At 39.5% G+C, this 25851-nt stretch overlaps 1 protein-coding gene across 1 annotated transcript in view; it reads right to left on the bottom strand.

Annotated features, from left to right (window-relative positions):
* TTN (titin) overlaps positions 1-25851 on the bottom strand; it is a 270471-nt gene that overhangs the window by 6142 nt on the left and 238478 nt on the right. The window contains 32 exon segments of the mRNA XM_018561614.1: positions 35-5925; positions 6020-6613; positions 6705-7010; positions 7124-7699; positions 7813-8112; positions 8202-8507; positions 9057-9641; positions 9731-10033; positions 10234-10536; positions 10666-10965; positions 11060-11347; positions 11435-12028; positions 12157-12438; positions 12523-12828; positions 13644-13949; positions 14046-14345; positions 14440-14730; positions 14837-15142; positions 16056-16358; positions 16469-18535; positions 18641-18940; positions 19079-19366; positions 19645-19938; positions 20023-21789; positions 21879-22184; positions 22290-22592; positions 22699-22998; positions 23104-23391; positions 23641-23937; positions 24187-24489; positions 24581-25168; positions 25514-25810. Of these exon segments, the coding sequence (XP_018417116.1) occupies positions 35-5925; positions 6020-6613; positions 6705-7010; positions 7124-7699; positions 7813-8112; positions 8202-8507; positions 9057-9641; positions 9731-10033; positions 10234-10536; positions 10666-10965; positions 11060-11347; positions 11435-12028; positions 12157-12438; positions 12523-12828; positions 13644-13949; positions 14046-14345; positions 14440-14730; positions 14837-15142; positions 16056-16358; positions 16469-18535; positions 18641-18940; positions 19079-19366; positions 19645-19938; positions 20023-21789; positions 21879-22184; positions 22290-22592; positions 22699-22998; positions 23104-23391; positions 23641-23937; positions 24187-24489; positions 24581-25168; positions 25514-25810 (19838 nt within the window).

Genomic DNA, 25851 nt, shown 5'->3' with positions numbered 1-25851 from the left:
GTAGACAACAAGACGACTGATAAATCTGACTTACCAGAATATTGTCTTTAAACCATTCAACTTCAGGTGATGGGTTGCCAGTGACTTCACATGTAAACACAACATTCTGACCTTCATTGGCATTTTGAGACTTTGGTTGGTAGACAAATGATGGTGCATTGGAAGCATCTTTGCTTGATGTCAAGTCAAACTGGCATTTGATTATTCCTTGGTCTGTTCTTCCTTCACAGGTCAGGATCCCCTGATCTTTGTTGCTGATTGTTTTGATGGTCAAAGTTTGATCACTGCCAGATACTCCATATCTGTAGTCTTCAGTGTTTTTTAGTTCGTATCCATTGAGCACCCATTTTATTTGAGATGCTCCCGACATACTGGCCTTAAGAGTGACTTTCTGGCCTTCACTAAAACTGACACTACTTACTGAAGATTTAATCTCTGTATGAAGAGTCTTGATTCCTTCAGAGACCAAGTCAGTCTTACCAACCTCCTCATGTACTACAGATTTTGATACCTGGACAGATTTCTTGGACTCTCTTGCAGTGGTAATCTGGGAGAAAACACTTTTAAATGTTTGTCCAACAAACTGCAGGCTGGTTTTGGAGACTCCTCCTTCTCCAGTTATCTCACAGATGTATTCGCCTTGGTCAGCTTCAGAGATACTGTGAATGGTGAGTTCATAGTTCCCATCAGAAGAGTAATGGAAGCTGAAATGTCCATCTTCCCTCAGCTTCTTGCCATTCTTATACCATGACACTTCTCTTCCATTGAATAAGGTGCTCTCAACCATACATTTCAGTTTAGCTTTGTCATCACTAGCTACAGCCTTCAGATTCTGAGCAATTTTGGGAGCTGAAACGGCTGGTAACTGCACCTTGTCTGCTGGTGATTTGGTTGTTGACTTGGTTTTTGGTGTTGTTGGCTCTGGAGATTTCACTCTTTTTGGTGATTTTATTGAATCATGAGACTTCTTGTGTGGTTCTGGAGATTTTACTCTAGATGGTGATGTAACACCTTTCTCAACTGCTTTTGATCTTTTAATTGTCAGTGTGAAGTGTGCTTCTTGCTTTCCTTCAGAGTTTTCCACCACTACTGTGTAGTTGCCTTCATCAGACAACTTGACAGAGGTGATTTCAAAGATAGAGCTGTACTTTGTTGATGTTATGTGGTGACGTGTGGAGGAAACAATGGCCTTTCCAGCAAGCTGCCATGTAACTGTTGGAGTTGGTTCACCATCAAAGTCACATGAAAACCTGACACTCTCACCTTCAGATACTGTGACAGACTGTGGTTTGGTAAGTATTTTTGCAGGCTCTGAACTCTTAAATTTCCGATGTACAACTCTTTCTTCCAGTGCTTTTGCTTCAGATGCAGAAACCCGTTTTTCTTCAGATGCATAAGCTTCATATGATTCTGAAGATTCTCTTAATGAAGTTACTTGTGATTTAACTTCTCTTCTTGAAGAACTTGCCTCAAATTCAGATGTTTTCTTAAATGAAGCAAATGCATAATCTTCTGATTTAAGCAGCTCTGGGAAGGCAGACTTAGGCACCGCATCATCTTTCCTCTTTGGTGTATAGGTGGAAAAATCATCTCCTGAAACATCTAAGGTGGCATAGTCAGAAGCTTCACCTTTGTAGTTTGTACACACAGCACGGTATGTTCCACTGTCTTCAGAATAGCAGTCAATGATTTCAAGAGTCAAGACTCCACTCACATTACTAATATGATATTTGCTGCTTTCCTGAATTTCAACACCATTATGATACCATTTAACATCGCCTGTAGGTTTTGATTGCACATTGAGAATAAATCTTGTGTTCCGGCCAACAGGTACACGATGAGAACGCATTCTCAAAGTAATACGGGGGGCATTGTCCAAAGTGAAGGGCTGTTGAGTTAAAACTTCATACTTTCTTTCTGAAGACTTTTGTGTCTTGAGAGCAGCTTTCATTGATTCATACCTTGACATAATATCAAATCTTGCTGTTCTTTCAAAACGTGAAAGTGATCTATCACTAGAAACAGGGCTGGGAGATCGAGGCCTTGTTCTCTCAGGTGTGGGAGATCTTCTCTGTGGCTCAGCTGGTTTAGAACGAGATCTTATTAGTTCAGATACAGGGCGCATAAGCTCAATATAAGTTGGAGAGAGTGATCTTCTCCTTCCAAGCAATCTTGATACTTCAGGAGATGCCTGACGTATTTGTCTGCTTACTCTCCTGGTAACTTCTTCCTGTGCTTCTTCAACATCAGTTATTTCTGTTATTTCTCTTTCTCTTCTTGATAGTAATCTGCTTTTTTCTTCCTTCTCCATGTATTCAAGATCTCTTGTATACTGAGAAAGCCTCTGGGATGTGCTGTATGGACGAAGTAATTCTTCTTCTTCTCTCTCTTCAATGATTCTTTGTTTTTGTTTGGGTGGCTTGTATACAGCTCTCTCATAACGCTCTCTAAGATCTGCATAGCTTGTTGTGACCTCTTCTTTAGTTGGGATATGGTAAGCGGAATACCTGCATTTTGCCTCAGTTCTCTTCTCTCTACTAACACGAGCTTCTGGTGAGGTATAACGAAGGGTTGACAGCTCAAATCTTGGAGGGCTACGACTTGGGGGAGAGGCAGAAAAGCCAAGTACCAACTCTTCTTCTAGTCGTAATCTTTCCTCTTCAACTCTTTTCATAGCCAAATAGTCATCAACTGAGAGAAGTAATTCATCATCAGATACATCGCCAAGAGAGCGTCGACGTGGCCTGTAATAAAGTTCATAATCTGGTGATGGTGTACGACGACGAGCAGGTCTTACTGTTTCCAGGTCATCCTGTGATACTTTTGGTATGCGCCATTTAGGTTTGTATTGATCAGTGATGCGTGGCAGTGGCATTACATAGAATTGTTCCCATCTTGAGAGACGAATACGTTTTGGACGTTTTTGAACTATGCGCTCAAGAGGTTCTGGCATTTCATACTGATCTCTCAATCTCCTGTACCATTTCATTTCTGACATTGGTACAAACTTCTTGATAGACTGATCTTCTTCTAATGCAGTTGCACCATGCACACGTGGTTCTGGAATTTCATATGGCATACGGATTACTTTTACTTCTTTCTTCTTTTCCTCTTTCTGAATGTCATATTCTCCTTTTACGGTTTTAGTGCTCACTGCTGGCCTATACAAAATAGCAGCCTCCCTTAGGGCTTGCTGCGCAACTGGTGTTAGTGGGACAGAGTCAGTGCCAGCAAGGATTTCAGCCATTCTCAGCGTCTTGTCAATCTGCCTCTGTACATGTACCTTACGTTCTTCTTCAGATTTGTACTCATGCTTGACATATCGCATGCGCTCTACCTTCAGGTATGCTTGGCAGCTTGTTGATCCTGCACTATTGGTAGCAGTGACTCTGTAGTATCCTGTGTCTTCTGGCAAGGTGTCTCTAATAACGAGAGCATAATAATCAAGACCTTCATGAATAATTTCGGTGTTGGGGCCTAGTGCCAAGGCCTGACCATCTTTCTCCCATTTCAGTATTGGTTTTGGAGTTCCTGATACTCTAATTTCAAAGCGGACTGAGTGACCTTCCTGGCATTCAGCATTTGCAAGCAAACGCTTAAACATTGGTCGTAAGGTATTGTCTGCTGCTGCTGGATGAGGAATAACTGTGAGCTTAGCTTTGCAGCTGTCTTCACCAAATCTGTTCTTTGCCACAACAGTATATTCTGCATCATCATCTGTTGTCAGTTTGTGAATGATCAGCTGGTATAGACCTTTGTCAGATTCAAATGTGTATTTCTTTTCATCTTCACCCGGCTTGATTTTCTGACCTGACTTCAGCCATGTCACCTGTGGATCAGGGTGGACTGTGATTGTGACACCAAATCTGATGTTTTCACCAATATAAGCTGTGCGGTGGAACAAAGGCAAGGTAAACTCTGGTGGTCTCTCCAAAAGTCTCATGGTATCAGCTCTGCGTTTTACCTTCTTCACTGTCCTGCATCTGTAATAGTCGGATTGCTCTCTGACACCTATTACAAACAATTCACCATAAGAACTGTCCTCACCATAGTCATTAACTACTTTGCATCTATAGGTGCCATCATCTGATTTTCTGATGTCTTTGATGTAGATGGTTGCAAGACCTTCATTGTAGGTGATTTCATACTTGTCACTATTTTCTAATTGACGGATGCCAAAATACCATGTAACTTGTGTAGATTGATCATAATTTTCAATCTTGCAAGAGAATTTGGCGTATCCTGCTTCTTCTCCAACAGCATGTGTTATCTGTCCAGAAATTGGTCCGATTTCAATTGATGCAACCTTGACTTTAGCAACGGTGACACCCTTCTGGGCTCTTATAGCACCCCCGCAAGAGATGCGGGCCACAGAGACTACAAAATTCCATTCCTTCTTAATTAAGCTCTGATAGTAGCGTCTCTGTCTTAATGTCTTAATCACTTTTGTGCTTTGCTTTTCTGACTTCTGTTTAAGCCAGGAGTGCTCAAGGGCTTCTGCTGCAGTCATACGGCTCTTTCTTTCTTTCACCAGAAGTCTGTCAATGAAATCCAAAGCCTCCAAGCTGACATCTTTAAAGGCTTCATCTTCAAAGTTGTATTCGGCATGGGTGATGTTCTCAATTATCAGCTGGTTTGTTTCAGCTGCAAATGGGTTAAGACCACTTAGAAGTATATAGACCAGAGTACCAAGAGACCACATGTCAGTTGCTGTACTGACCAAATCATGCTGGTGAACTTCAGGTGCATAATATTCAGGAGCAGTAAACTGAATTCTGAAACTGTCTCCAGGTATTAACTGCCTGGCTTGGCCAAACTCAGTAATTTTGATTCTTGAGCTGCGTCTTGTTGTATATAAGATGTTTTCTGGTCTTATATCAAAGTGTCCAATGCTTTTTGAATGGAGGAATTCAAGAGCTTCAGATATCTGGCGTACATAAGAAATGATCTCTCTTTCGCAGAGGTCGAAGCCTGCTGCACCAATTCTTTCAAAAATGTCAACACCAGAGATGAATTCAAATATCATAACCAGTTCCTCAAGGCTCTCAAATGATTCATACAAGTACAAAAGATTTGTGTGTCTAGCAACATTGAGAACAGAAATTTCTTTCTTCACTGCAACCTGGTCAGCACCTTTAACCTTTACAAATTTGGCAAGGAACGTTTTCTTGGAAGCACTGTGAATGCAACGGTGAACAATTCCAAACTGCCCATGTCCAAGCTCTTCAGCTATTGAGAATCTTTCATGAAGCACTTTTGTTGAAGAATGTTCTGCTTTTGTTTTGGAGATTTCAATTTCAGATACTTCATCATCATAATTCAACATTCTTGATTTATCTTCCTTTGTAACAACTGGATCTGTTGGTTCAGATGGTTTACTCTGTCCAAACTTATTTTCAGCTATTATTCTGAACTGATATCTTGTTTTTCCAAATAAGTTAACAACAGTGTATCTGGTTTCACGAGACTGGCCAACACGAATCCATCTCTCTGCTGTTGTTGCACATTTTTCAATAATGTAGTTAATGATCTTACTGCCTCCATCAGTAGCTGGAGCAGTCCAAGTGAGGTTAACAGAGTCTCTTGAAACTTCACTGACTTTAAGACCTCTTGGTGGATCAGGGACATCTGCAACATCCAGTTCTACTGTCTTTTGATCAATGCCAAATCTGTTCTTTGCACAGACTACATAGAAACCTGCATCTTTCCTGTCAACTCCATTGGAGAAGACAAGTGAAGTGAACGAACGTGTTACAATGACTTGATATTGTCCATTGTTGTCAATAAGATCCTGTCCTTTCTGCCATGTAATTACAGGGTCGGGTTTACCAGAGAATGGAATTTTTATACTAACAACTTCACCTCTGAGGGCATGTACAGCACCCATTCCTTCCAGATGTTTAGGCAGATGGATTTTAGCAGGGACTAAGGGGAATAAAAACAACACTGGTTAGTTTGGGTGAAAGAATGCATTTACTGCCACAAAATTAAGTGAAAAAATTGAGTACACTATGCTCACCTTCTACATCCAAGGAAGCTGTAGAAGATATAGATCCTCCTTGGTTGGTGGCTCTGACTTGGTAGACTGTGGAATCATCCTCAAAGACATTTGTTATGACAAGCTGATAGTATCCTCCTTTGAATTCTTGTACTTTAACCTTCTCTCCATCTGGGAGGATCTCTTTACCTTGCTTGAACCATTTCACAACTGGCTTGGGATGACCAACAACTTTGCAGACAAAGGTAGCAGTGCTTCTGTACTTCACATTAAGGTTTCTTAGTTCTTCCTTAAACTGAGGAGCACGAACAGGTACATCAGATTTAGGTACAATAGGATCAGATGTCTCACTCCATTCACTTTCTCCTCCAAGGTTTTCACATTTGACGCGGAACTCATATTCAAGATCTTCAATAAGACCTTTCACAGAATAGACGGTCTCATGAATTTCCTCGGTCGTTACTGAGATCCACTTGTTCTGCTTCTTCTCACGTTTCTCAAGGTAGTAATTTCTGATCTTGGCCCCACCATCGCTGGCTGGTGGCTTCCATGAAACCACACAAGAATCTTTTGTGACAGCTGTACTCACTGGTTTTGCTGGTTGTCCTGGTTTTTCTGTAATTAAAATGTTTAATTATTTAGTAACAATTTTATATTTTTCTTGCCAATTAACTGTACACACTGAATTTCATTTAGCATTACTTACCAAATGGACTCTTGATTAGAACAATAGATGGAATCTCCAATGAGTCACTGATACCATACAAGTTCTGAGCTGATACACGGAAGTAATAGCCAGCATTTTCATTAAGGTTAACAATTCTGCAGGTGGTTCCAGAAATAGAAGAAGACACTAGGTGCCACTCTTCTCCTTCTTTAGCTTCCCTGCGTTCAACAACATAGTTAGTCACCATTGATCCACCATCATCTACTGGTGGTTTCCAGCTGATCACAACAGAATTCTTCAGCAAAGCATCCACAACAATTGGGCCTGTGGGCTTGTCTGGTTTATCTGTAGAAATAATAATGACAACAACACATTTGTGAGTAATATACAGGGCATTAACAAATAACCTTTTACAAGAAAAAATTCACAAAAAAACTTTTTCTAAGTAAATATTTTACCTTGTATTTCTACATTAAGTACGGTATCAACAGTTCCAAATGTGTTGCTTAGCTGCACCTTGTATTTTCCAGCATGGGTCTTGTGTTGCACATTCTTAATGGCAAGGTGTGTATAGTGTTCTGTATTCTCGATGGTGATATTTTCAGAAGATTTCAAAGGCTTCTTGCCATAGAACCATGTAATAGCAGGTACTGGACGTCCAATGTATGCTACATGGAGGCGAAGGGTTGTACCTACACCCGAATAGTACTTCTCTTTCAGAGGGAATCCAGGATGGAACTGAGGAACAGCTTCCAAAAGCAGTTTACCACTGGTTTCAATTTCTCCAGCATCATTGACTGCCACACATGTGTACAAGCCTTCATCTTCCTGTTCTTCTGTTAACACTGTAAGTGTGTGGTTACGTCCATCTGAAGACATTTTATATTTGCGGCTTTGCACCAGCTCTTTGCCAAAGCGGAACCATTTGATGTCAGGTAGTGGTCTTCCAACAATCTGGCAAGACAGTTTGGCACTTTCACCAAGTTTAGTAGTGACCTCCTTTATTTCTTGTCTTAGACCCGGAGCTTCACCAGCTGTGTAAAAATAATTACAAAATATGTAAGCTTACAGAGCATATTAAACTAACTAATTAACTATACTAAGATTAAACACTTTTTTTGAAAAATACTGTTGAATTCACACTCACAGGTAAGTTTAGTCTTCACAGTCATTGCTGTTCTGCGAGGTCTGCTGATACCCGTTTCATTTTCTGCAAAAACTCTGAATTCGTATTCAGTAGCTTCCAATAAACCACCCATAGTAAACTGCCTGTCTTTGATACGTTCCTTATTACACTTCTTCCAAGCACTGTCTCCAGACTGGCGGTATTCAACCCAATATCCAAATATTTCTTTTCCACCATCACACTCTGGTTTTTCCCACTGTATTGTTATACTGTCCTTGGATACAGATGTTACTTCAATTTCACCTGGTTGGCTTGGTTTATCTACAGAAAACAAAAAAAACCTTTAGTATTGTGGCAATGTTTTACATTGCTTTGCATAAATAAAGTTACCATTATGTAATTCTGCTCACCAAATGGATCTTTGCAAACCACTGAGTCAGAAGCTGGACTTGGCTCACTCAACCCGATATCATTTTGTGCAATAATACGGAACTGGTAGTCAGCATCAGGTACAAGTCCAGTGATGGTGTACATAGTTGTAGTAATATGGGTCTTATTATGTCTAACCCATTTATCTGTAGTTGTCTCTTTACGGTCAATATAGTAACCTGTGACACGAGAACCACCATCATCTCTGGGACGAGACCAAGACAAGCTGACTGAGCTCTTTGTGACATCAACAATTTCTGGTGCATTGCTTGGAGGCTCTGGTACATCTGCAATTCAAATGGTGTATAAATATAATTTGTTCATACATTATTCAGTGCACATTTCCTTGAGTTTAACTCTGCCTTCTGAGGAAAAGTAAAATCAGAAATAAATACATCACCAAATATTCTTATTCCCCTAGTTTAAATGTTTTTGGTGTGCGCTTATTTAAATATTCTGCTAACTGACCCTCGTTTTAAAAAGGTCTTATCATTGCATAAGAATCAGTCTACTAAGAAAATCCCATGTAGTCTCAGAAAAGACATCTCTTTTCCTTTCACTGTTCTACTTAAGTAAATCTACTGAAGAAAATTAATGGCTAGTTTGCCACACTGATTGAAATGCTCTGGGCTGACCTCATCCACAAAACCTCTTATTTTGAATAGTTTAAGCAATTCATAAGAAAATGAAGTTTGTGATATCTCCATTAAAAAAACACATTTTGCTAAAATTCTTGAATTATATTTTTATGGATTTGTTTTAAGGGAAACCTTTAGTTTTACCTTAAACATTAGGCATTAGCATCTTTGTAAATGTATAATAATATTAATACTTACTCAAAGGTGTCTTTGGTACAGCAGGTTCTTCTGATTTCAGTGGACGACTAATACCAAACTGGTTTTCACTTGAAACTCGGAAATGATATTCAACATTTTCTTTAAGCCCCTTGACCACCAATGATGTTCCCTTTACTCGTGAATCAACTGTATACCAGGCTGCTTTTGGCACTTCTCGCCTTTCAACAATGTACCCAAGGATATCAGAGCCACCATCATCAGCAGGAGCTCTCCAGCTTACTCTTACGGAGCGTGCCTGAATGTCATCGTATTCCAGAGGACCTACTGGTGTATCTGGGCTTCCAATAACTTTAACTTTAATATAAACTGCTTTTTTGCCGCATTTGTTTTCAAGCAATAGGTCATAAGTTCCAGAGTCCTCTCTGACAGCGTCCTTGATGACGAGTTCAGTATGTGTGTCAGAGGTAGCAATCATAGCTCTCTTGCTTACATCCCGACCCTCCTTGGTCCATCTGCATACTGGGATAGGTTTTCCTTTTATTGGTATGGTGATCCTAATTGCGCTGCCTTGTCTTACAACAAGACCTTCCTGGTACTTCTGATCCAGCTCATAGTCAGGATATTCTAGAAATGGAAATAAATTTGGTTATGAACATTTTCACTGACTTTTTAAGCAAATCATTATAATTTATCATGCACTTTAAGTGTCTTACCTAGCATTTCAGTGATTTTGACAGTTCCCGGAACATCAGCAGGTTCCCCAGGTCCTCCAGCATTGCATGCAAGTACACGGAACCTGTATTCTGCTCCTTGTGGAAGATGCGTAAGTGTGTATTCACATATCTTGGTTGGAGTAGTATTACATTTGGTCCATTCATATTGGTCAACCTTTTGCATTTCAATCAAGTAACCAGTGACCTTAGATCCTCCTTCCTCTTCTGGTGGACTCCATGCCAGAGAAACAGATGTTCTTGTAGTGTCAGTAACTCTTGGATTCTGAGGCTTGGCTGGAGGATCTGTAAGTTACATGAATAGAAGACAGTAACAGTAATAATATATAACTAGAGTTGTGTTTTAATGTACAAAGTATTCAGCAATAGGATTGTTATATGGCATAAAATGAATATTGTTTGGACTAGGCCGTTTAATATTGATTTTCTCAACATAATATGTACAAAAGGTTAAGCTGCATATTTACATTTCACATTTTATTTACCTATTGGATCCATTGCAACTGCAGATTTAGAAGAACGACTTGGCTTTCCAACTCCTCTTGCATTAATAGCTGTAACACGGTGTTCGTATTCCAAGCCTTCAATAAGTCCAGTAGATCTGTAGCGTGTCATTGTCACTGGTACTTTATTTGCACGCACCCAACGATCAGCTCTGACCTCCTTACGTTCCACAATATAACCAACAATCTGGGATCCTCCATCTTCATCTGGTGGATTCCAGGTAATAGTCATACCATCCCGAGACACATCAAACACTTGTGGAGTCTCAGGTGGTCCAGGAATACCTTAAAAAAAGGGCAGAACTAGTTAAATATCACATAACAATCCTAATTTACAAATCCTTGAAAACAAACATACCATATATTATTTGTAACGAGGGCATGTTAGAAATTAGAATTGTTTATGGTACTTACTTATTCTGCTCTTGCACTCCACTACTTCTGACTGCAAGAAGGAACCAATGCCAAAGCGGTTTGTAGCTGCCACTCTGAAAACATATTCTGTGCCTTCAGTGAGTCTAGTAAATTTGAACATTGTTCTTGTAACTGACTCAGAAACAGGTAACCATCCTGGACGGTGAGCATCACGTTGTTCCACAACATAGCCACTGATTGTAGCTCCACCATCCATCAGTGGTGATTCCCAAGAGATAGAAACAGAAGTGGCATCAATATCATCAATGACTATTGGTCCAACTGGAGGTCCAGGTTTGTCTGTAGTGACAAAACCAATAATTATATTTACCATTGGAATCTATTGTAGAACATTCAAAAAAGAACAAGGTAACATTCCTTGATGCAAACTCACCAAGAATAATAACTTTAATTGTTTCAGTAACTGTGCCAGATGTGTTCTTAATTTCAAGTGTGTAATCTCCTGTGTCATTGATTGTGGTCTCTCTAATTGTTAATTTAGCTACTTTATTTACAGTTTCAATCTTAACACGGTCAACCTCTTTTATCCTGGAACCAGCATAGAACCATGCAACTGCTGGAGGTGGACGTCCATGTATGGGTAAGGCAAGCTCAATTGGTCTGCCAGATGGTATATGTACAGTCTTCTGAGTTATGCCAGTAAGATCAATGGATGGCAGCACTATAAGAAGATATAAAAACAAGGTAAGTCACTAAAATTAATGACATGCAGTCATATGATATAAAATCTAATTCCTTTTTACTGCACCTTTCTGGTCTTGTACAGTCACTCCAGTTACTATCTCCCGTGGTTCAGATACGCCTTTCTGGTTTTGTGCTCTCACTCTGAACAAATATTCTTCACCATCATTAAGTGATGTGATAGTAAAATCGAGAACTGTTGGTTTCAATGTTGCCACTTTCATCCATTTCTCTGTGCCAGCTCTGCAAGCTTCAATTACATAACCTGTTAGTCTGCTACCACCATCATGAAGAGGCTTCTCCCATTTAAGAGCCACTGTAGATTTAGTAATGTCAACTACTTCAAGTTTCTGTGGTATCATTGGAACTTCGGAGACTAAAATTGCATCAGATGTTTCACATGGTTCGCCAATTCCATAAATGTTTTCTGGCAAAACTCTGAAATAGTACATCAGACCTTCTTGAAGTCCAGTGATTCGGTAAATGGTCTTATTACATTTTGTGGTAACAGTCTTGAAGGCTCTCATAGCAGCTTCACGTCTTTCAATTATATAGTTATTTACTGGGGCTCCTCCATCCAGGACAGGCACATCCCAAGTAATTGTGACAGAATCTTTCGAAACCTCTTTGACTTTCACAGCACCACAAGGTCCTGGTGAATCTACAAAGTGAACAAGCACAATGTTACATTTTCTAGTACTGTAAGCAGTTCACACACGGCATGGCTAGCCAGAAGAAGCACATTCATTGATTGGGTATGAATTACAGACATTCAAATCTGTATCTTACCATAAACTTTGACAACAACTGTTGCAGATTTCTTTCCAGACTGGTTGACTGCCTCAATGACATATTTTCCAGCATCGTGCCTGTTTACTTTTTCAACCACAAGTAGAGTATAGCTGTCTGTAATATCAATCATGGCTCGGCTTGCAAGGTCAACGCCTTCTTTTCTCCATGTGATCACTGGAGATGGCCTTCCAGAGACAGATACCATGAGACGCAATGAGCCACCTGCCCTGATGGTAACAATCTTCTTAAGGTCGTCAGCAAGTTCCAAGTCAGGAGATTCTAACAAAAATAAGGTTGTAAATAATCATGGTCACCACACTCTACAAAAGTCACAAAGTAAATCAGTTATAAGTGTACACATACCTATTCTTTCAACTGGTTCAATTTCAGCAGATGATTCACTGAAGTCACTTGTGCCATTTGCATTGGAAGCAGCAACTCTAAACTTGTATTTGTGGCTTGTCTTCATGCCTGTTAGTGTAAACTCAGGATTTCTAAGAAGGGTGGTTGTATGTGGTCTATACCACTGCTCAGTGCCATCTTCTTGTACCTCAAGAATATAGCCTAAAATATCAGCACCTCCATCATACAAGGGTTTAGACCATGCTAAGCTGATGCTGGATTTTGTTGTGTCCACGACTCTTGGAACAGATGGGGCTGCTGGGGTATCTAGAAAGAAAATGAAATCCGATGTTACATGCACCCAAGTAAATATATGCCTTTATAACTACCACTGAACTTGTTTAAAGAGGGGTGATCTCGAGCAGGGACATTTTTTGGCCAGCACATGCCTATAATACTGAAAGTTTTCGAAGGTTAGTCTGTGTCTCTATTTTTGGATAGAGTGGGGAAGGCTTAACATTTCTGTCAGGTTTCTATTTCCATCACTGACCTCCTTGCCCTCATGTCCTGCCCTGTTATGTCGGTGCAAAAAATGGGAGAATTGTCATCAATTGGACAGGAAGTTACAGACAGCACTGGAAAAGTTCAAACCCTCCCCTTTCTCCTAAAATCTGTTTGTGCACTTGTTTGTGTCCGTGTTGGAGAATTTTACCATCCCTCCCTGTCTTCTAATATTTTGCAGTCATATTTAGTACCAATGTCAAGCAGGCATCCATCACACTTATGTTAAGGTGAAATTTCAACTTCACATTCTATGTGTGTGTATTAAAAGAAACCTGTACTGAGAAAAATGCTAGTTGCCCGACTGCCATGTTTATCCAATAACATCCACACTTTCTGAGTCACTGGCCTAAAACAAGCATGCTGATCATTCCTTCGAACTTTACTCTGACTACCTGCTGCATGCTAGCATTTTCACAGGAGGTCAATCAAAACAGCCATTACAGTTTTCCATGTATAGGTGTTTTTTTTTAACATTCTCTGGCATTACTGGTAACTGTTTTATTTTTGAATCTTGTAAAAAATGTTTTGTCAAGAATTTTTACATTCGATACTATATATACAAACAAATTAAAACTTACATGATGGATCTTTGCACAGGACGTATGGAGCGGAATCGCTAGGTTCACTGTTTCCTGCAGCATTTACTGCACTGACACGGAATTGGTATTCACTTCCTTCCAGTAAGTTAGTAACTTTCAGACGTGTGTCATAGATAGTGTAGTCTTTGTTGACTCTTGTCCATCTCACACTCTTTTTCTCTCGCTTATCAACAATGTAGGTGCTAATTTCACTGCCACCATCTGATTCTGGTTTAAGCCACTGAATAATTACATGTTCCTTTCCTACACCAATAGCCTCAGGTGCACCAGGAGGTGATGGGATAGCTGTTATGAAAAGAAGATATAATAAATTCGTTTTTCAATTCAATGTGGAAAGAAGCCATGCATGTATTTTTTTACAATGAGGATGTTTGGACTTACTGAATGAGTTCCTTGCAATAACAGGCTCAGACTCCAGTGGGACACCTGGTCCATATTTGTTTACTGCCCTTATACGGAATATATACTCGTTGTTCTTAATTAGTCTCGTCACATTGCATGAAAGTGTCAGGCATTCAGGTTCCACAATTACCCAGTGGAGGCGGCTAGTCTCACGTCTTTCCACAATGTAGTTGGTGATCTCAGCACCTCCATCTTCTTGTGGTGGATTCCAAGCAAGTGTGCATTTCTCGTCTGTTACTCTACTGATAGTGATCTTTCCCGCACATTCACCTGGGGAGTCTGAACAGCAGAATATGAACAAATGTTAGTAAAATAATTTTTACTAGGGTGACTGTGATACATACCGCATAGATTATTTGGAATGTATACTTACCAAGTACTTTGACTAGAACAGAAATGGATTTTGTTCCACTTGCATTTTTAACTGTCAAAGTATATTTGCCAGTATCACTTCTGTCACAGAATTTAACAATTGCAAGAGCACGTTTGCTGGTGTATTGAAGATTGATTTTCTCACAGAGATCAAGTTCCTTATCTCCCTTTGACCAGAAGACTTTTGGTTCAGGTTTGCCACCAATAGATGCATCAAGCACAAGATCAGAGCCAGCTCTTACGGTAACAACATCTCCTTGAAGTTTGCTATCAAGTTCTGCTTTGGGTGGTGCTAAAAGTAACATATAAAATATTATTAGTAAGGAGCAATGCTAATATGCATAGGGAAATGTACTTGGACCATAGCCATTGTTATATTATAAGTTATGTATACTTACAGTATTCATCTTTGCAAGTCACAGCACCAGTAGATACTGATGGAGCACTTATTACACCAGAGGCATTCTTAGCAAGTACACGGAATTCATAAACCTCTTCTTCACTCAGAGCTGTGACCGTGAAGACATTTTCTGAAATTGTGGTGTAGTTGCACTTCAGCCAGCGACCATCTCCAGTTTCATTGAATGGCTTGCGTTCTACAATATAACCAACAACTTTGCTGCCACCATCATAAAGTGGAGCAGTCCAGCTTAGTGAAACTGAGGATCTTGTAACATCTGTCACTTCTAGTTTTCCAGGTGGATCTATAAATTTATTAAAACATTTTTATTACAACAGAAGAACTAAATAATGTTGTTAACACTGTTGGCAACATTGAAAAATATGTAACACAGTAATCCATTAATATTTATTCTTCTTTGTTTTTTTCAGAACACCACCAAAAAAATGAACTCAAAACCAGTTATCCTAAATGAGTAGTTACTTAAACCCAAAATATAACCTACCGGCATTATATGCAAATGCATGAGATGTTTTCAGTTCACATCATCGTGCCACAAATCCAGCTTTATTCAATAAAGCTAGGGCATAAAGAAACCTTCAGTCTGCCTTCTTTCTTTCCCAGTACAGCAAAGCTCTCATTTTAAACAAAAAAATTATATATATATATATATATATATATAACAGATAATGTTGAGTTAAGTTGAGTTGCTGGAAATGTTATATGAAGTGTATTCTATCTTATCCTAGTGTTACAAAGTTGTTTCTGTGGACAAACCAGTTCTGCCTCAAAGTCCTCTGTGTGATATGTAGCCGTTTCTTATGTGGAGCACAAATGTTTCCTGTGATGCCCAATAGCATATTACCTACTTTCTTTGCGTTGTAGAAAAGTTATAAAGGGTACTCTGAGATACCTGTTGCTCACTTTTAAAGGCTAGCGGATCTTATAAACACTAACAGGGTTATTCACAAAAGGGTGAAGAGTTTGGAGAAGGCAGGAGAAGTGAACAATCTAGGACAAAATAGCTTATTTGGAAAAATTCTCCAATTCTGCTCACTTTCCAGTTCAGCTATGTTGTCCTAGATTGTTCACTTCTCCTGCCTTTTCCTAACTCTTCACCCTTCTGTGAATAGCCCTGTAAATATTATTTTCACAGAAAGATTGTTGTTTTCCTGAAATTGTATTAAGGTCATGCTGTTTGGTTAGTATATACTTACCAACAGGATTTTGTGCCATGACAGGTCTTGAAGCTTCACTGGCTTTGCTGATGCCTGCAGCATTGAGGGCATAGACTCTAAACTGATACTCCAGACCTTCAACCAATGATGTGACTTTGTAGTTAGAGTCAAAGCATGAGATCTTGTTCTCTTTTACCCATAGAATGGTATTGCGCTCCTTCTTTTCAATCCAGTATCCTGTAACTTTGCTTCCACCGTCATGGTATGGTTCTTCCCATTTGATGCCAATGGCATTGGCAGACACAGAAAATACTTCTGGTCTTGTTGGTGGACTTGGTGGTACTAATAAATAAGAAAGAGTGATTGGTCATGTATGATTACTCTGATATATCAGTAAACAGAAAAGCTAAGACAATAATACAGGTAAATTATCAAATCAAATGTTTTCTTACCAAAAGGATGTTCAGCAATAATTGGAGTGGATTCAAAAGGCTTGCTGACACCAAATCTGTTTTCTGCACTTACACGGAAAGTGTATTCCATGTATTTTGTGAGGTGGGTAACTTTAATCTGTGTGCGTTTCACGCTGGAGTTAACAAGTTGCCATGCTGTTGTGCCAGATTCCCGCTTTTCAACAATGTAGTTTGTGATTTCAGTTCCACCATTATCTTCAGGTTCAGCCCAGGTTAGTACACATGACTCAGCGGATACAGAAGATACCTCAACAGGACCTGTGACAGCACCTGGTCTTCCAATCACCATTACCGTGACAGTGAATGTTTTGATGCCAGCTGTATTTTCAAGTGTCAAGTAGTATTTTCCAGAGTCACCTCTCATGCTGTCCTTAACAGACAAAGTGGTTCTGTCTTTAGTTGTCTTGATATTTACTCTGTCTGTTTCCTTGAGTCTCATTTCTTCCAGTTTCCATATCACCTTTGGTACTGGACGTCCACTTATTGGAATATCAATTGTGAAATTGCTTCCTGCTTTGCAGGTAATCAGCTGTCTGGTGATGCCACTGAGATCAGCTGTAGGTTCAATCTGAGGCTCCTTGATAATAACAGATGAGAAGGCTTCCCTTGGCTCACTGTAACCAGCATCATTCTTTGCACGAATACGGAACTCATATTCAGTATTTTCTGTGAGGTTACCAACAATCAGTGTTAAAAGTTTTGTTTGCCCTGCTTCAATCCAGTGGTCAGAACCCTTCTGTTTCATTTCAATCAGATAGGAAGATATACGACTTCCACCATCATGTTCAGGTTTTAGCCAAGCCAGTGTTACTGAAGATTTGCTGGTATCTACTATGTCTAATCTTTTTGGTGGTGCTGGTTCTTCAGTGGCTACAATAGGCTCTGGTGTTTCAAAAGGCTCACCAACACCATATTCATTTTCAGCAGAAACACGGAAATAGTATGGTTGACCTTCTAGAAGATCTGAAACCTTAATAATCTGTCGAGTGCATTTCTCACTGACTACTTGCCAGCTGCGTCGGCTTGCTTCTCTTCTTTCCACTACATAATGATGTATACGCGCACCTCCATCATTGAGTGAAGCATCCCACAATAATGTAATAGATCCTCTTGTGACATCTTTAAATGTAATAGGACCTGGTGGGCCAGGAGAATCCAGCACTTTAACAGTAAATGTAATAGACTTGGTTCCGCTGTTATTTTCTACAGTGAAAGTGTATTTTCCTGCATCATATCTGTTACAGTCCTCCACAGTTAAGGTGCTAAATGAGTCTGTAGTATGAATATCAGCTCTCACACTAAGGTCAGAGTCTGATTTCGTCCAAATTGCAGTTGGTGAGGGTCTTCCTTTGAAAGCAATAAAGAGACGGATGCTTGCACCAGCCCTAACAATATGAGTCTGCTTGAAGTTGGCATCAATATCAATTTCTGGAGATGTCAATCTATCTGTAGTTTGTACTGTAGCAGGTACTTCACAGCTGTCTCCTTTGCCTACTCCATTAACAGCAGAGACTCTAAATTTGTAATTTTCACCAGCCTCAAGGTCAACAACTGTGTATTTTGTGGCCACTATAGCTTCAGCATTGACTTTGTGCCATTCACCAAGATCAGCTTTGCACATTTCAATAATGTATCCAATAATCTCCATGCCACCATCAAATGCAGGCTTGGTCCATTCCAAGCTCACTGATGTCTTTGTGGTGTCACTTACTTTAACAACGCTGGGTGCACTAGGTGGATTCACAGGCTCTTTGCATTTAATTAGCCTAGAGACTGCACTTGGCTCACTAACTCCTGCCTTATTTTCAGCTATTGCACGGAATTCATACTCATTTCCTTCAACCAGGCCGGTTACTCTGTATCTGGTCTCAGTGATGGGCTTCTTACTGGATACTTTAACCCAGCGCAAACTCTTTTTCTCTCTTCTTTCTAAGATATAATGGTTGATTTCATTGCCACCATCGGATTTTGGTCTTGCCCATGTTACAGTAATGCTGTCACCGGTGACATGAGTAGCATCTGGCACTCCAGGTGCATCGGGAACAGCTGTTAAAAAAGCAAGGAAGTAATGAGTACAGTTATAATGGTCGGGCATAATGAGTCCAGCAACTGCCATATTTTTAGCCAGTAATAAAGTAATAGTCTACTTACTGTATTGTATTTGTGCAATAACTGGATCTGAGTCGAGAGGTTTGCCAACACCAAACTTATTTGCTGCAGAAATGCGGAATTGATATTCATTGCCCTTAATCAATTTTGTTACAGTGTATGAGCAGGCTTCACACTGGTCAGTAACCTGAGCCCAGGACAATCTGCTTGTCTCGCGTTTTTCAATAACATATTGAGTTATTACAGCACAGCCATCATTGGCAGGTGGAACCCACCATAAGGTCAACTTTTCACCATTGATGTTGCTGAATCTTATCGGTCCACCTACAGGGCCAGGTGTGTCTGTGGAAAAAGACATTCCAAAAATATAGTTAATAGTTTTGAATTTCTTCTTTAATTGTTTGATTTTAAATGTGTGATAAGGCTTGTAACTGGTATCCTTCCATTTGATAAATTACAGGCTATGGATTTTTATCTTACCTTGTACCCTTATTGTCATGTCAGCCTTCCTGGTTCCTGATGAATTCTTGGCCTCTACGGTGTACACACCACGGTGATCACGTGTTGCGTCTCTGACAAAGATACTGCTGTATCCAATTGCAGTGTTGATTTCAACTCCAAGTTTCTTTTCAATCTCCTTTCCATCTTTAAGCCAAACAACCTGGGGCAGTGGACGTCCTTTAATCAAAGCTTTAGCTCTAATAATTTCTCCAGCCTTAACAGTAAGTCCTTCAAAGTGCTCAGGACCAAACTCAATAGTTGGAGCAACTGTGAAAAAGTAAAAGAATATAACGTTATAACTTTGCAGTACTAAGAAAATTGCTTTGAAAAACCAATACAATATTATGGTAAACAGCTAAGTAACTGAAAACGAATATCGGGCACTAGGGTTCTCTACGATTGACTATGTTTTTTTAACATTTATCTTTGATTGATTAATTAAATTAGAATTAAAAATATAACATTATTTTAATATGCTAGATATGTATTATTTGCTTATTTTGAGAGTCTTAACGAAATGGTCACAAAAATGGTTAAATGCTTACTGCTTTCATCTCTGGTCATGATGTATCCAGAGGACTGTGACGGTGGACTGACTGTTCCAACAGCATTTCTGGCGATGATTCTAAATTCAAATCGATCTCCTGGACTTAGACCAGTAACTGTGTACTGGCATTCGGAAACATCAGTAAAGTTGCATCTGAGCCAGCGTTCATTGCCCTGACGCCTCTCAATACTGTAAGCCACAATCTTGCTACCTCCATCACGCTGTGGTGGAGCCCATTTGAGAGTAACTGTTTCTCTAGTGACATCAATATAGTCAGGTGTTCCAGGTGGATCTAAAAACACAAAAAAGCTATTACTTGTGCAAAGTCATACTTACCATATGTTCAAATATTGATCAAATGGTCAGCATTACTTACCAACAGGAGATACAGCCAAAGTGAATTTGCTTGGCTCGCTTACGGGGCTAAGGCCAGCAGTATTTTCTGCCAATACACGGAACTGGTAATCCAGGCCTTCAATTAGTCCAGTAATCCTGTATTCCCGGTTAGATAAAGGTGTAGTGTTAACCCGTTGCCACAGTATGCTGTTCCTTTCTTTCTTTTCAACATGGAAGCCAGTAATTTCAGAACCACCATCATAGACTGGTGCATCCCAGGTGATAGACATTCCATCGCTTGTAACGTTGTAGACAACTGGTTTTCCTGGTGGGCCTGGAGGTCTAAATTGATGTTTGGCAATAACATCAGAGGAGTTTAGTGGTAGGCTTACGCCATATCGGTTTTCTGCACGCACTCTAAACTGGTACTCTATTCCTTTAACAAGATTTGGAATCTTGAAAGTTGTCCTAGCAACACTGGAGCAAACCATCTTCCAGTTGGTCTGAGAAGTTTCACGCTTCTCAATGCTGTATGATGTAATTTCTCCTCCTCCATCATCATCTGGGACATCCCATGATATAATTACACTGTCAGCTCTTATTTCATCAAATCTTATAGGTCCTTTTGGTTTAGAAGGAGGACCAAGTGCTATCACTGTGATTACATATGACTTACGGGCAACCCCATTGTCAAGGATTAAAGTGTATTTGCCACCATTTTCTTTCTTAACATTCTTGATGCTGAGACTTAGTTTGGCTTCAGTTTTCTTAAACCTGACTTGTTCACTTTCTTTAAGAGGAATACTGTCCTTCAACCAAGATATAGTTGGCCTAGGTTTACCTTTGTATGGTATCTCAATATGTACATTGTGTCCAATACGTACAGTAATCTGTCCTCCAAGTATTTCAGAAATGTCAGCTACAGGTGTAATAACATAATCCTTAACTGTTATGGGCCCAAGAATAACACCATCACTGAGACCTTTCTCATTCTTAGCTGAAACTTGGAATTCCATAACTGAAAGTTCCTTCAGTTTAGAGACCTCAAATTCACATGCTTTGCTGATTCCTGCATTTGACCATTCTTTGTCATCCTTCAGTTTGCTTTCCACTACATACTCACTGACTAGGCTGCCACCATCATAATCTGGTTTGCTCCAAGCAAGAGTAACAGATGTTTTAGTGGAATCTTTCATTGTTAGATCTCTTATTGGTCCTGGAATTTCAGATGCTTTCACCGGCTCTGTTGTTTCACATGGTTCTCCTATACCATTCTCATTTTCTGCAAGAACTCTGAAGAAGTAGGCTGTTTTTTCTGACAAATTAGTTATCTTGAATGATGTATGTGAACATTTTGTTGTGACAGCTGCCCAGGCTCTTTTAGTGGCATCTCTCTTTTCAATTACATAGTTGGTGACTTCAGCTCCACCATTAATGAGTGGAGGCTCCCATACAAGTGTAACAGTGCCACGTGCAACATTTTTTATTTGTAGCTTTTGACACTCTGCTGGGGTGTCAAGCACCTTTACTGTAACAAATGTAGATTTAGGCTGTCCGACACCATTTTCTATTGTCAGAACATATTTCCCAGTGTCATGGCGGGTGACTTGAGGTATATCAACTAATGTTGAAGATTCTGTGTTCTGAATATTGTATCTTGGGTCATTTCCAATGTTCTTCTCTCCCTTTCTCCATGTCACAGTTGGGGTAGGTTTTCCTTTAAAGGGAATCATTAACTGAACATCTTCACCACGCTTTGCCACAATGGAAGTCCTTAATGCAACATCTAGATCAATCTCAGGCTCCTCTGTAAACACAGACAAAGAGAACATTAGCATTATAAAAACAAATGTATAATTGTGTTAATAAAAACACTGAAACTGAAACGTTACATACCAAGTATGTCCTTTGCCTGGGTATGTTCAGTCATCTCGATAGGCTCTCCTTTGCCTGCAGCATTTACAGCACATACTCTAAAGTAGTAGTCAACACCAGGTTTAAGAAGAGAAACAACATATTCAGTAGTTCTGACTTCTCCTTTAGCGCTAACGACAGTCCATTCTTCACTCTCTCCTTCCCTAACTTCCACAACATAGCTTGTGATTGGACTACCACCATCATAGACAGGCTTACTCCAGCTAAGAGTAATTGATGACTTGGTACTGTCTACAATCTTGAGTTTTGTTGGTTGTCCAGGTTTGTCTGTAAAAAAACACAGTTAGGCATTTCAAATGATAAATACCATTGTACTTTAAAAATGTTCACCAAAGAAACATGTAAAAAATTAAAATAATGTTTATGCCTTACCAATTGGATCAGCTGCTTTGTAGTAATCGGATGCATCTGAGAATGGACCTTGGCCAGCTGCATTGATAGCACAGACACGATACTGATATTCGCTGTCTTCTGTAAGTCCTGAGACTTTCTGTCTAGTGTCACGTATGGATTCTTTAATTACTTTAAACCATCTCAAGCTCTTCTTATCACGTTTCTCAAGGTAATATCCACTTATGTCACTTCCACCATCCACAGTAGGCCTGCTCCAGGTTACAGTCATAGAATTCTTGGTAATTGTTGCAGCCTCCGGAATGCTTGGAGGACCGGGTGTCACTAAAATAGGAAAGAGAATCATAAGTATCAAATAATATAATGATATGAAACTCACGTGACCATGAATACATAGTTAGCTTAATTAGCCTTATTTGTTTTTACATACCAAATGCATTTCTTGCTATTACAGGTTCAGACTCCAGAGGATCACCAACTCCATATTTGTTCACACCTCTAACACGGAAGATGTATTCATTTCCTTTAATAAGTTTGGTGATAGTTATCATGCATACTTCATGCTTTTCTGAGACCAAAGACCACACTATTCTGCTTGTTTCACGTTTTTCTACAATGTAATGGGTCACTTTCGATCCTCCATCATCAGCAGGTGGCTCCCAGGAGAAGGTCATCTTTTCAGCTGTGACTGTCTTGAACTGTATAAGTCCAGCAGGTGGGCCAGGTTTGTCTTTATAGACAAAAAAAAATAATAAAATCAAATAAATGAAGTACAGAGAGAAAATCTTGTGAAAACTTTATAGCAAAAAATAAAAAACAAAAAAAAACCACTTACCAAGCATTTGCACTCGGATACTAGCTGAGGCAGAGCCCATAGCATTCTTCAGTTTTAGCTCATAAAGTCCAGTGTTCACCCGAGAAGCATCCTTAATGAGGACTGATGAAAACTCACTGGTACTTTCAATAGATACCTGAGCACTGGTTTGTATTTCTTTTCCATTCTTGAACCATTCAATAGCAGGAAATGGTTTGCCAGAAATACCGAGCTTCAGTTTCACAGCGACTCCAGCCTTGAATTTCACAACATCTGTGTACTCTGGTGGTATGTCTATTTGAGGTGCACCTATCAAACAATAAAATACATATAAATACTAATGCTGTTTATTGATCTGTATATCTATCTATATACCACTGGTAGTTTAATATAACTGTTGAATACTGCCTCTTATAAGTAGGTCTTCTTACCTGAAGAAGTAAGATGGAGTGGAAAGAAAAGTCTAAAAATTTATATTCATAAATGCAGCATCTGAAAAATGTAAATTATAGCAGCTGTATACCAAAATGCCAAAAAAAATACTTTTTATTTCCTTACCATAAGTGTCAACACAGGTGATGGGTCCTGCAACATCTGATGGGTTACTTATGGAACCAACTGCATTCTTGGCAAAGACGCGGAATTCATACTGATTGCCTTGAGTCAATCCAGATACGTTAAACTGTGTCTCAATAACATTAGTGAAGCTGGCCTTGGTCCAACGGCCATTTGGCAAATCACGTTTTTCCACCATATACCCAGTGATTTTGCTGCCACCATCATATGCTGGTTTCTGCCATGCCAGGTTCACTGAAACTTTTGTAATATCAGTTACACGGACATTTCTAGGAGACTCTGTAAGAAAAACACAAGAGTTGACAATAATAATCATTCGATAACAGGAAGTAGGCTGCCTGTTATTATAATTGTTTAAATGGTATGCTGTGACTGCTTAGTCAGTCATTTGAATCATATCTAGATGCTACAGCAGCTAGAGATTATTGTTGCTTTCTTTGTTAGAGTACACTGTGTGATACAGCAGGCAATCTGTAAATTAACATTACATAGCACTTCAAATCAAATATACATTAGTTGATAACTCACCACATGCGTCAATTGCAAGTACAGGTTCTGAAGGATGGCTGGCTTTTCCAATTCCAGCAGCATTTTCAGCATATACTCTAAATTCATAGATAAGCCCAGCACTTATGTTGTTGACCTTGAAGTGACTTGTACGAATTATTGTTTTACTAGCTTTCTGCCACAAGATGCTGTTCCTGTCTTTCATTTCCAAGTGATATCCAATGACTGAATTGCCTCCATTAGAGACTGGCTCATGCCAACCCACAGTAATACTCTCTCGAGTAACGTTGTTGACCCATGGAGTGGATGGTGGCCCAGGTATGGCTGAAAAAGGGAATATATTGTAAGTGGTGTATAAGGTAAAACAAAATGTAGAGTTTATTAGCCTACTATTTAGGTATTGATATAAACTTACTGTAAGGCAGCTTGACAGTTACACACTCAGAATCGATATGGTCACTGATACCAAAACGATTTTCAGCTTTGATACGGAATTGATATTCTTCTCCTTTGGTCAGTTTCATGACCTTAGTTACATTTCTGGCCACTGTAGAGGAAACTTCAGACCAAGCAGCAGTGCTTGTTTCTCTCTTCAGGACAATGTAGTTGGTAACCTGACTTCCACCATCATAGCCTGGAGGCTCCCATTGCAGTGTTACACTGTCTTCAGAGACATCACTGATGACCACAGGACCTAGTGGCGGCCCAGGTCTGTCTAGTACAACAATCTTGAGTGTGGCCTTAGTTGTTCCACTGGAGTTGGAAGCCGTTAGTTCATATGATCCAGCATCAGAAGCAACACTTTCTTTAAGGTTAATAATGATGCTTTCAGCTGTGGTTTCAGTGTTGAACCGCAAAGTGGATTTCACGAGAAGACCATTCCTGGACAGTGTCACCTTAGGAAGAGGTCTGCCAGAAACTGGAATGTCAACTTTAAGATTTGAGCCTGCTCTGACATATACAGTGTTACTTGGATATCCTCTCATGTCTATTTCAGGTGATTCTGAAACATAAAATCATGATACTCATAATTAAACACATTTAATTAAAAAAAAGAAAAAGTATATCTAATATATAGAGATTAGGTATTATAAATGGTATTGAATGATCTGTCTTGATTTGTGGCAAAGTTGTATCTGTCTGGGTTTTGGCAACTATGCCTAAGTAAATCTGTAAAAAAAACTATTGAAGCTCTTATTCAGTTGGTGGAATGTTAATTAGGACAATAACGGACCGGACAAAGGTCTCTTTTATGAGTGTAAATACTAGCATTAATATTGTACAATTCACTAACTGGTGGTAAATAGCATTTTAAGAAATGATAAATGATTCTGTGATAAATACTCACCAAGCTTTTCTTTAACAGTTACAGGTAAAAGAAGCTCTTTAGGATCGCTCAGTCCAGCCTGATTTTCAGCAAAAACTCTGAAGAAGTAATCCACATTTTCTTTGAGACCACGAATATCAAGGTGAGTTGTCTTGACCACTGCACATTTAACCCATTTTTGTTGTCCTTTCTCTAGAGCTTCAACCAGATAGCCCAGGATCTTGCTTCCTCCATCATGTTCTGGTTTCGACCAAGCCAGTGACAAACTGTCCTTTGTAACATTGGTTACTCCAAGTTTTTCTGGCAGACTGGGTCTCTCTGTTGAGCAAATACATAAACAATGTTAGAATAGTATTTAA

The sequence above is a fragment of the Nanorana parkeri genome, unplaced genomic scaffold (assembly GCF_000935625.1).
Source record: "Nanorana parkeri isolate BGI_ZX_2015 unplaced genomic scaffold, ASM93562v1 scaffold534, whole genome shotgun sequence".
NCBI classification, from domain to species: Eukaryota; Metazoa; Chordata; class Amphibia; order Anura; family Dicroglossidae; genus Nanorana; species Nanorana parkeri.
Note: the sequence above shows the minus strand (reverse complement) of the source record. Positions and strands in the feature narration are given on the sequence as shown.